This window comes from Dicentrarchus labrax, unplaced genomic scaffold (genome assembly GCF_905237075.1).
Source record: "Dicentrarchus labrax unplaced genomic scaffold, dlabrax2021, whole genome shotgun sequence".
Taxonomy (NCBI): domain Eukaryota; kingdom Metazoa; phylum Chordata; class Actinopteri; family Moronidae; genus Dicentrarchus; species Dicentrarchus labrax.
In genome coordinates this window covers 5,178,002-5,190,231 of record NW_026136724.1, presented here as the reverse complement: position 1 = coordinate 5,190,231, position 12,230 = coordinate 5,178,002, and the positions used below count along the sequence as shown (strand labels likewise).

Below are 12,230 nucleotides of genomic sequence, written 5' to 3'. Positions count from 1 at the left end.
CAGGCCATTTTCATATTTGGCAGCGCACATTTTCCATTTGTTCCTGTGTTTTCAACACTGTTCATTCGTCCACTCCAACTGTGATTTGGTATTCATCACTGACCTCTCGTTGCAAGTGTTTTCCCTTTTTGTTTGTGCCATGAAAAGGCATGAATCACAATTAGCGGCCTGTCTTTTTTCCCCATCGTCCTCTTCACTATTGAAGTAAACACTTCACTCAATCAGCTTCTGTCCCCTCTGTCCCCTCTCATAGCTAATTTGCTTAATGGCATACTCGGGAGTCTATATTTCCTCTGTTTGCACACATAAATTATTAAAAACTGATAAAAGAAAAACCACAAACTCAGAAAACGAGGAAATCACAAAGGCACTCGTAAAACCTCCTGAAATGAAAAGAGACAAAGATCAGAATGACTGATGGACCAATCAAGAATCAAATAAAAAAAACGTACCTGAACCTTAAACACTGTAACATTGATTTGCTCCCTTCTTTTCTTATTGTCACCAGGGTCCTAAAGGAGAAGCAGTTGGCTCCATCACTCAGCCATTACCCAGCAGCCACCTCATCTTCCGCGCTGCCTCGGAGTCTGATGGTAAGAGACAGGCTGTCAATCACACTTTGGCTATGCTTGTCAGTAGAAACCTCCACTCAGTGACACAGATAGATCCATGAATCTGCATCACATTGGTATCAGCCTCATAAAGTAATATGAGTATTGGTTCAAAGCTACTTTTCCTTGCAGTATTTGGCCTTTTATGGAAGTAACACTAACCCCAATCCTTGTTATTTTAAACCAATTCATTATCTTAAAATAGGCATGTCTGAACAACCTGACCTATTTTACAGCTGCGCTCTTACACACCGATATTAGTGGGAAAATATCAGATATTCACATGGGCATCAGAAAACCACACTAATACATCTCTGTTGTGTGGGTAGGTGTTTTCTAGGCCATTTAGACAGCCAAAATGGAAACCTGTGACTTTTCAGTCACTCTGTGTGCTCTCTTGTTTGTCTCTTCTAACTGATATACTGGTACTTTTAACTATAATGTGTGTTTGTATTGGCGTTGGACAGTACCGACTAAGCAGTGTTAACTTTACATGGCTGTAATGGTCTGCCAATACACTATATGGGGGAATGTGGAGTGCAACTAAAGTATAATGGATATAATTCATGCGAGACAGAGTACGCCCAGCATGACTATCTTGCTAACCTTCCTCTCTTTGATTATCATTTAAACTCAACATGTCCTGCTTTATCAGTAGTTTCCCCAATACTTGTAATAGCTGATAAAAAATAAATTAGTTTATGTGGCGAGGGAAACATGACTTTTTTTGGCTTCTAAAGTGGGGCCAAACAGAAAAGTTTGAGAACTACTAGTATAATCCATTGATTGAGTGAATGATGAACTAGTAACTGGTTTTAGTCACATCCCATCTTGCTTCATGTCTCTGTCCATGGTGCTGAAACTTCCAATCCAGTCTGTCCCTCTCTGAGTCTCTGTCCATGGTTCTGGAATCATCAACAGTGTCCAAAAGTCTTTTCAAATCTTTTCACCCCAATGCACAGTACTTTACTTTCCTCCATTTTATTTCAGTGTATAAGTTAAGTGTATATTTTATGCACTCTATATAGCCCTGAAAAATATCCATCAAACACCTAGTCTAAGAAGGTTTTTCTCATGTAGTAAGCAATTCAATTCAGCCCTTTCTGGTTTTCATTATTAGTATTGAAACACAGTTCAATCAGTATTAAAATGAGAAGGATTTTAAAATGTTGCACTTCTGGAACTAATCCTGGAATAGGACCAGGGGTGATCATGGTACAAGCACCAAAATGATGCTCAATATTAAAAGAGGGATAATGAACAAACAGCGAAGCCTGAAAATATATGCTGCACATCAGTAGGTTTTTTCTGATCAGTCTAAATCTCCTTCCCAGGCCGATGCTGGATGGACGCCTTAGAGCTGGCCTTGAAGTGCTCCAGCCTGCTGAAGAGGACCATGATTCGCGAGGGGAAAGAGGACATGAGCACAGTAGGCACAGGCGGAGAACACTCCATTAATTTCTACAGCCTCCTCCGAGCCCACAACATCCATGGTTTCCAGTGAGTAGGAAATAAAACCCAAGCTACTACAACTATATTATCGGCCCTCAAATGTACCTTTATTTATTGTAAACATCTACCCCACCATCCGTCCTTCCTCCAGGTTTAATGACAGCGACCATTTGAAAGACCCAGACCTGTACTCAGACAAGTCAGACAGGGAGGGTGAACAGGACCACGAGGAGTCAGACCCTGAAGGCTTGGAGAAGAGCGAGGAGAGCGACAGCGACACGTCAGAGCGCCAAGACGACTCATACATAGACCTGGACCCGAATGAACACCTGCGGGAAACCCCGTACCTGGAACAGTCCCACGAGGAACTTGGAGAGGTAGGAGACAAAGAGTCCACTGTTGTCAAACAGAGCTTTTAATAAAAACAAGTTTTAAATTTCACCATATTTTCAAAGGATTTGTAGAAATCATTTTCATCTTCAGCTTGAATTAAAACTTCAGCTGAAAGAATTTTTCTTGTAGTTTTTTGCTTAATGAGGAGAAATGAGCATGTTCCTCTGTGGGGCTATTGGGGAGGCTGTAACATGGACAGGCTTTGATCACAGTCTGTGTGGGTTGGTGTGCGTGGGCATCTGCAAGACACTGTGATGGTGTGAAAGCACTTGTAAGCATTTCCATTCTAATGAAATCTGAGTTTGACAGCTCACTAATTAAACACCTACTCAGGCCGAGGCAAAAGCTCATTAAAATCTCCTTTTGCAAACCAGTTGCACAAACAGTCACATTAAAGTGTTGAGCATTTGGCGACTTAACATGTCTGCTCTGCTGTGTGTGTCTCCTACTCCAGGCTGGCGAGGCTGCCCAGACAGAGACAGTGTCAGAGGAGAATAAATCTCTGATCTGGACTCTGCTGAAGCAGGTGCGACCTGGTATGGATCTATCCAAGGTGGTGCTGCCCACCTTCATCCTGGAGCCAAGGTCCTTTCTGGACAAACTGTCTGACTACTACTATCACGCAGACTTCCTGTCAGAGTAAGCCCTTCCCATTTTCTGTTTGCCCAAAGGCTTTTAAAATGAATAGTTTGACATTTTGGGGAACATGCTTATTTGGTTTCTTGCTGATGAGAAGGTCAGTCCCAATCATATCTTTATGCTAAATAGGTTGAGCCAGCAGGCTATTAGCATAGGCTCTGCCCATAGTTCATATTTAACAGACTTCATCACTTCTCAAATAAGGTTCTTTTTATGGTTCTTCTTGCCACGTGGTACCAGTCTACATACCACTGAGTTCAGCTGTCTGTAGCCTATGTAAGGACAGAACATTAAGCTGTTAGGATAGCAAAGAAAAATTGACATGGTCCAACATGTACTTAAAATTGAGAGAAAAACTTTTTGGGCAATAATTAATTTAAAGAAACTTAACTTAACTTAACTGCTAGATCTCTTGACCACCAGCATCTCAGACCAAAAGAATAGCCGACCAGATTTAATTGACAGAACTAGTCATTTTACCTTGCAGATAATCGTAAAACACACTTAAAACTGTACAGAACTAAAATAAAACACACTAAAACCATCTTTATTAGTCTTACAGTCTTTGTGCCCAATGCTGGTTTGGTCAAAATAACCTCTTAATTCACAGAGTTAAATGTGCAAATATTTGCACAACGGGGGTGCAGCGTAGCCAATCCTTGGGGACAAATGCACTTGTCAAAGTACATCCATAAAGTGCTTATTTTTTCCAACGACAGGCTCAGATTGTTATTGTAAGTGTCTAACAACATCAGGAAAAGGATCCCTACAGAGAAAGACCTTTTGTTTAACCAAAAACAGCTGTTCGCAAGACCAGAAATCACTATCACCACCAGACTCCATGCACTTTGACCGGCTTTGTAAACAAATCACTATAGTAACGCAGGCAAAGTGAGTGTGACATCATTCTTAGCTCAGGGCATATGTTTACATATCAAATAGTTGTTTGCTGCTATATTCATGTTTTAAACTTCATAAATATAACCTTTAAATTAACATTTATTAGATTATTGTTTATGATGTGGTAATTTTTCTTCTTCAGTAATAAAATATTTGGTGTTTTCCCGAGTTGTTTAGTGTTTAAAATCAGAATACATATCTGGGTCGATTTTCATTACTTTACCAGTAATTCCTTGTCTTTGAAATGTGCCTTTATAGTTTCAATTGATTGACTGATTGTCATATAATATGACACTGTCCTTGAATGTCTTACTATCAGAAGAAAGAAAAATATACTCACACTGTCTTTGTTTTCAATGAAGACGTTCTGTGGATACATCAGTGCACAACGACAAGTAGAGAAAAGCTGGGAGAGATGATCAATAGAATGTTGTAGTAGCAGGTTGTACAGCACTTGTTATGGAGGAACATCAGTCTGTGTTTGTTTAATTCTCAGGGCTGCAATCGAAGAGAACGCCTACAACCGGATGAAGAAGGTGGTGAAGTGGTACATCTCTGGATTTTATAAAAAGCCAAAGGTCAGGAGAATAAAGCGACTTCATGTTGATGAGCTATATAACTATACGTGCTTTCTATATACAGTACGCTATACTAAACACATTTGTCCTGTTGGTTTTTAATCCAAAGGGGTTGAAGAAGCCTTACAACCCCATTATTGGGGAGACATACCGCTGCATGTGGCTCCACCAGAAAACCAACAGCAAGACCTTCTACATCGCGGAACAGGTAACAACAGCTCTACTGCTAAGAGTACAAACTACTAGCAATCTGATTGGTCAAGAGCTCATTCCACCTGTAAAAAGTAGCTTTAGGTTTGGTCATTGGAATATCTGCAGCATTCAAGTTGACTACATAAGTGTGTGTTTCTCTTCAGGTATCCCATCATCCTCCAGTGTCAGCCTTCTATGTCAGCAACAGGAAGGACGGATTCTGTCTCAGTGGCAGCATCCTCGCCAAGTCCAAGTTTTATGGTACACACACTCACACGACTATCAATTAACAGGAACCTTAAATTTGAATAAAACAGTATGCTAATGTTTGTTCAGCTGTGAATTTATTATTTCTTTGCTGCTCAAGCACATCTGTCCACTGACTGCTGTTGTTTACATTCTAGGAAACTCCCTGTCGGCCATATTAGACGGGGAGGCTCGGCTCACTTTCCTTAACCGAGGAGAGGACTATGTGATGAACATGCCCTACGCTCACTGTAAAGGTCAGAGTGCAACGTGCTCTTACTTACGCCATGATGTGACTTCAGTAGAGTTTTTATGTAGCTGTAAAATGGACTGTTGAGATGTGTTAGGTGGGTAAACTCACAGAGAGAGATTGATGCAGAAGTAAAACAAATACAACTCATGCAACTTTTGTGTTGCAGCATTTCGTGTTGAAGGTTTGACACATTACTGTTGGACATCAAAAGCATTATTATCTATTTTCCATCTGCTAGGCATCCTGTATGGCACCATGACCCTGGAGCTGGGCGGTCAGATCACCATTGCGTGTGAGAAAACGGGCTACAGTGCTCAGCTTGAGTTCAAACTGAAGGTATGTCTGTGTTTTCTTGTTCGAGATAAATCTACTTATTTAGTAGTAGTAGATAATGTCAGTCCTTAATTGATAGAGTAGGACTTTTTTTTTTTTTTTTTTTAGAGCTGTTGAGTAATAAACTTCTTAAGAGAGCACTCCTCAAAGTCAGTTTCTCACATGACTTTTCTAAATGTCTCACACCGCCACCAAAACCACTTCCTCTCCCACCCTGTAAAACATCCCATCCTCCATCAACTGCATCCTCCTATCATGAACTAGCAACAGGTACATGTCAGCGAAAGCAAATGGGGGAATCAATACATTTGAATTAAAATACAAATCATGATGGAGTATCTTGCTGTTAGACTTATTGTTGCAATGGTATCTTTTTGCCTAATGTAGCTTGGTAGACAATAGTGAGTACTATTGCATGCAGTGCACCTGTTTAAACCATTAAGATGAAGTGCTTTCATTAGTTAAGTGTAATTGGAGGTTGATGGTGGTCGTTAGCTTAATTCCTTTTGTTACTTAATATGACTTGCTCAATCAGCCACATTTCTTTTGTATCTGAAGGGGAAAGGCTGTGCTAAACAACACAACCGTCCTATTTTACACTACACCCACATAAATGACACATAATAAATCACAGTATTTCTTTCCACAGTAATCGCAGCATGTAAACTGTATGTGTGCATGTATCTCTCCCTCCTTTCCCCTTCCTTATACTTACGTCCCTTCCCTTCCTTCTCTCCTTCCCCACCGCCCCATCACTCTCTCGCTCCTCCTTTCTCTCCGCTCTGTCCTCCAGCCGTTCCTGGGCAGCAGTGACAGTGTCAATGAGATCTCTGGAAAGATCAAGCTGGGGAAGGAGGTGTTAGCTACGCTAGAAGGACACTGGGTAAGACACACTTTTCATATATTCTTCTGATGACTGCTTGTTGCATAAGAAACCCTGATGGACACACAATGTGCAACATGCAGGGTTCAGCTCATGTTACATACAAGTCCTTTATCTCTTTAAAAGCCCTTTGCTAATAGGGCAGTTACTCCAGACAGACTTGTAATAAAAATACCTAAAAATATTTGCCCGAGTGTAAATTAGACTTTTTCAGTAAATTGTATTTGTTTTATGTGTTGTGATTGTATTAAACTTCCTATGTTGATGTTCAGTGAAATTTGTTAAGTTAAAATTGTTAAGCTTCCTATAAACCATGTGTCTCTATGTCTTCGTCTGTTTTAGTGAAGCTGTGAAATTATACAAAATAGTGTCAGCCTGGTTATGAACCAAATGAATACTTAATGCAGATAAAAGCTTCACTGTGCTCTAGTTTGTATCTGGCGCTGTCTTTTGGCAAGTAAAGAGACCTTTTTCTTTTTACTTTGCTCCCACAGGACAGTGAGATCTTTATTAACGACAAGAAGACAGGGACGGTGGACACTTTCTGGAACCCGACACCAGAGTTGAGGCAGAGCCGACTGACCCGCTGCACCGTCCCCCCAGAGGAGCAGGGAGAGCTCGAATCAGAAAGGTGGATTTGACTTTACTCTTATCAGCAGAACAGTCTGCAAAGTTCTGTTCCCACATTGTAAAAAAAGTTTGGAATAAAGACAAAGTTTTATTTTTATCGATGTATTGTATTGTTTTGTACCAGTGTCTTATTTATTGGCTTTTATTGTCCCAGATTCACCTCAGTCACTCTTAGGCATCTTGATATATTTTCTATTACTCATTTGACTTTGTTCCCTCTTAACCCATCAGGCTGTGGCAGCACGTGACCCGGGCCATCACCAACAAGGACCAGACCGAGGCCACCAACGAGAAGTTTATCCTGGAGGAGGTTCAGAGGAAGTCCGCCCGCGAGCGAAAGGCCAAGTGTGAGGAGTGGAACCCCGCCCTGTTCGAGCAGGACCCCGTCACCGGAGAGTGGCATTACAGATATGCCGAGTGAGTAAAACCAGACACAGAGTACAGTAACAGGCAAAAATAACCAGTCATATTTAACAATGAAACAAACAAACAAACTGAAAAGAACTTAAACAGCTACTTATGAGTGTCATTGCTAACTAATTATTCATTAATGATAATGTACAGTACAGTATACTACTTATAAATACATTATCAGCAAAAAAGGAGAATGCTTAACATTACTAACAATTATTATTATTATAGCCCGACTGATGCTGGATTGTGTAGGCTAATACTGATTGTAAAAATCTGACAATGATATAGCAGTCTATATTTGTTTCTTTACATAAACAATTTGAAAAAGATCCCTTAAATGTAGTTTCTAAACAATTGTGACGAGGAAACAATATATAGTGAGAAGGACAGTGTAAATTATAACTTTATTTGTACAGCACTTCACTTCAAAAACAACTTAGTGCTTTACAAAGGCATAAAAACAAGAGGAATTAACAGGTATAATGAAGTAGAATAGATACAGTAATAAAGACAAACTAGGTATTAATTACTAAACACAATAAAATGTATAAGAGAATTAAAAGAAGAGACAGAGCTGGCCTGTCTGATCTCTAGCAGGTTGTTCCAGAGCTGTGGTGCCCTGAGTCCAAAGGCTCCATCCCCTCTGGTTTGTAGCCTTGACTCAGGAATTACTAATAGATCTCTGCCAGAGGATCTCAGGCTGTATTCAGGCTTGTAAGTGGTTAGTTAGCCAGTGATATAATCAGGGGCCAACCCCAAATTTGTTTTAAATGCAATCATTCAATTTTTTTTAAATCAATTCAAGCCACTGAAGAGATGCTAATATAGGCGTTGTGTGGGCTCTTCTGTTGGATTTCGTGATTGAGAATGGACACTGTAATGGAGACACTGTTTCTAAATTACCACATTGTACTGCAATTTCCTGTTTCTTATTGGTGGACATTATGTGCCATGTGACAGGGTGCCATCTAGTGCCCATCCTCTATAACTGCAGGGGTGATGGCCAACCTGCTATCAGACTATACTTTTAGTACTACTATAGCTTTTAATATATTGTATGATAGACAGGAAGGGTTTTTACTGGTAAACAGTGTCGGTATTGTGCAGCTATATCAGGTGAAATGATGTGGAGGGCGCTGAGGATCTCCCCACTGTTTTTATTTGTTGTCTGTCTTTCATTTTCCCTTTGTGTCTTTATCTGCCTCTCTATGTAACATTTCTCTTTCTCTCTTTCATCCATGTATTTCTTTGTCTCTGTTATCTTTTCTATTGTCCTATGCTACCCCCATGTGTCCGTCTCACTATTTTTCCTTCTCCACGTCTCCTCATCTCGCCCTGTGTGTGTCTCGGCCCCCTCCCCAGCACGAGGCCATGGGATCCGCTCAACGACCTGATCCAGTTTGAGAAAGATGGCTGTATCCAGACCAAGGTCCGACACCGCACCCCTATGGTACGTTCTGGCAGTCTTATTAGTCTGAGTAACCAGGGGCCGCGGAGGGACAATTGCAAGTGCCAGGTAGGTCGCCCCGATCGAAAACCGCCATTAAAAAACAAAAAAACGCAGCTCGCCGCCTCAGCCACCTTCCACGCAGCACTCGGTGTACCGTCTTCATTGTCGCTTCTTCTCTTTGTGTCGTCGCCACTGTTCCGCCATCGCCGTTGTCGCCGCTGCTCCTTTTTTGTCTTTTTCTTTTTCTTTGTCACTGTTTTTTTCTTTTCCTACCCTGGCACCTGCTGTTCTCTTTGTATGGGAGGGAAGGGTCTCCGTTGACATGGAGAACTTCCTTTTCTCGCCTTGTCAAAAGGAAAAGGATCATTTGACATGAAGAACGACATTTGTTATACAGGCCTTTGGAAATATTATATATTTTTTTGTTGTGTTGTGAAATAATTTACCACGTATTGACACCTTGTAGATTATGAACTGAATTTATTTGTACATGAACATTACTTTACTGCCATTGATTTTTCCATTTCCCTCGATAAAATGTCTCAGTTTTTACTACCTTAATCTTACAGTGAAAGTGGAGGCAGTGTCTAAAGCTGCATATTCTCCATGTGAAATGTAACAAAGTGATAATAAACCCATGTTGGGGTTTAAATACTATTCCTCAAAGTTTGTTGCAAAGGCTGTAAATTCTTTTTTGCACTTAATTTAGTTTTCCCCCATACAAAGTGTAAATGAGAGAACAGCTCCAACCATCACATCAACAGAGCAACCACTGCCGTCGACGCCTGGTTGCTTCAGGGTGTCCGCCACACCCTCCTCACCCTCCACCTGTCCTCATCTTCATGTTTGTTTCTGTGTGTGTGTTCGCTCACTGAGTCTCAACTTCTACTGAGCTGCTCCTTGTTCAGGTTATGTTGAGAAACTAAAGGCTGCTGTGGTGCAGTCGCTGTAACTGCTGCTCGTGTGTTCGGATTCTGTGTGTGTGTGTTCTAGGCCTGGGCGATAAATCAATAGCAATATATATCGACAACAGACACTAACAAATACCCCCTGGCTTATAAACATCATCATATCCCTTGTAATGGAGCATGCTATAAGTGAATTACCATAGTCGCTTCCATCATTTGTCATCCATCACAACCAGTGCCTGAAATGGGCCTCTTCACTATTCTTACCAGTAGTGACGACTGGCACTTCAGATTTTTGTCCCCATGAATACTTGCGTGTAAACACGTAGTTAGCCCTAACGCTAAAAAAATAGCACTGAAATTGTCCTTCTTTAAAGGGATTAAAAAAGAATTAGGCTTAGGGTTATGTTGTGTTTAGGGTTAGGGTTGTCCTGAATTAGTCTTTTTTGTTCCAATTCAGGCACTGAGCCTTCCAAGTGTGTAGGAGAAACTACGGTTGGCACGAAACTCTTAAAAAGCCCTATCTAGAGCCAGTGTTTGGTTTGTCCGTTCTGGGTTACTGTAGAAACACTCAACATGGTGGATTCTGTAAAAGAGTACCCACTTCCTCTGTAGATAAAAACGGCTCATTCTAAGGTAACAAAAACAGTTTTTCTATTCAGGTGATTTTACACTAATGGAAACAATTTTTATTTCTGCCAATAGATCCTCCTCAATGTTACACACTGGACCGACCTTTAAGTACATTAAGTTCAACATTTTTCACCTGGTCTTTATTAAGAATAGTATATAGAATAATTATCAATATTGACAGAAATGAAATATTTTATCGTGATATATTTAAAATCGCCCAGCCCTAGTTGGTTCAAAGTAACCACCTGCCAAGCCCCTGAGCTAGTCTCTGGTCAACGCATCCATATCTGTCTATTTGGATTAGCTTTTATAAGGTAGAAATGAAATGTTTGGTTGGTAAAACTTAAACTAACTTTATTAAGCATCCTCAATACTGTTTGTGCACTTCTGTTCTCCTGGTATTTGTCAAAATAATGTCTGAAAATGTTTTTTGTGCTGCCAACCTGAAATCAACCTTTTAAAAGCTGTTTTGGCTTTTCCTGAAAGTGCATCACATTAACTAAGGCACTAAGAATAAGAGCTGTAATCCAAATTAATCCCTTTTGAAGGAAATTATTTTAATGTCCCGGCTCTTGGCAGGTTTGGTTAATTTTGGATGCCGGTTATGTGTCATTGTTGAGTGTTTTAAATAGATGTGGCTGACTGATGTTCCAGCATGCCTTGCACATCACATCATTGCTGCGCCAACGCCGACTAGCATGTTTGTGTGTAAGCGTGTGTATCAATTTGTTGTACGTAAACATTGTCTGTAAACAGTTCTGTAAATGTTCTGTTTTAGTGTTGATGCTAAGATATGTTTGTATGTTCTCTTATTTGGTTGTAGCTGTTGCGTGTGGCCTCGTCGATTGACCCGTTTCTCTTTGTGTGTTTGTGTGCGCTTACATGTGTGTCGCTGCACGCGTGTTTAGGTAACGGTGCCAAAGAGGAAACACAAGAGCGACAAGCCCAAGAGCCCAGAGAGTGGCTGTTCTTCCCCCGAACCCGACCGCCAAGACTCGTCTGGCAGCGAACGTGAGTCACACTCGCATACAAATACACACATACACACGGAGTAACACACACCACGTTGTACTTTTTATGGTAAAAATCCACATTTACTTACACTGGCCTGCAGCATATAGTCTGTGATAGATACTGTATGATAATGTTAATACAGACAGACAACAGCACAATAAGCAGGTAAAACAAACTTCTCGGTAAATACTGGGCTAAATCTAGTTTAAAAATTGGACAATTTTTAGACATATACTGCTGTTTCAAGAGCCAATAGATCACTAAGGTTTAGTGTGAAGCTACATGTTGAAATATCATCAAGGCAATGCTGTTGAAACACTGGTTATATGTAGCCTAGACAGCTGTAACATTTTAACTTTTCACCCAGGTTTAGCATGGTTTTAATGTAGTTGTCTAAATCTGCTAAACACCCTACAAATAAGGGTTTAAACTAGTCTGAGAGTGTAGTTAACTTCTCATGTTACCAGCTGTTAAAAAGGTCAACGTTAGTAAACAGCACACTCTGGTGGTGTGGAGCTGATGGTGTAGGAGCATGCTTGTATTTCATGTTTCATTTAGTTTGTATCTACACCCAACATTAGGATCTAAAATGATAATACACTCTAAGCTAATACAGTTGTAAAACTTGCTTTAACATGGCAGGTTTAACCAGGGCATCTGCAGGTCTTAAAGTGTTAAAAAGATCTCCCAAAAATGCCTTA

At 40.5% G+C, this 12,230-nt stretch overlaps 1 protein-coding gene across 9 annotated transcripts in view; it reads left to right on the top strand.

The window, feature by feature from the left end:
* osbpl8 (oxysterol binding protein-like 8) overlaps window positions 1-12,230 on the top strand; it is an 89,488-nt gene that overhangs the window by 72,383 nt on the left and 4,875 nt on the right. For 7 of the 9 annotated variants that reach the window (XM_051392334.1, XM_051392328.1, XM_051392329.1 and 4 more), the window contains 14 exons: window positions 509-593; window positions 1,946-2,111; window positions 2,215-2,440; window positions 2,911-3,095; window positions 4,492-4,573; window positions 4,683-4,781; window positions 4,930-5,026; window positions 5,170-5,268; window positions 5,503-5,600; window positions 6,391-6,480; window positions 6,975-7,111; window positions 7,342-7,527; window positions 8,887-9,040; window positions 11,424-11,526. In XM_051392334.1, coding sequence (XP_051248294.1) covers window positions 509-593; window positions 1,946-2,111; window positions 2,215-2,440; window positions 2,911-3,095; window positions 4,492-4,573; window positions 4,683-4,781; window positions 4,930-5,026; window positions 5,170-5,268; window positions 5,503-5,600; window positions 6,391-6,480; window positions 6,975-7,111; window positions 7,342-7,527; window positions 8,887-9,040; window positions 11,424-11,526 — 1,807 coding nt within the window. The remainder of the gene's footprint in view (window positions 1-508; window positions 594-1,945; window positions 2,112-2,214; window positions 2,441-2,910; window positions 3,096-4,491; window positions 4,574-4,682; window positions 4,782-4,929; window positions 5,027-5,169; window positions 5,269-5,502; window positions 5,601-6,390; window positions 6,481-6,974; window positions 7,112-7,341; window positions 7,528-8,886; window positions 9,041-11,423; window positions 11,527-12,230) is intronic. The other 2 variants (XM_051392331.1, XM_051392337.1) reach the window with 1 other exon arrangement.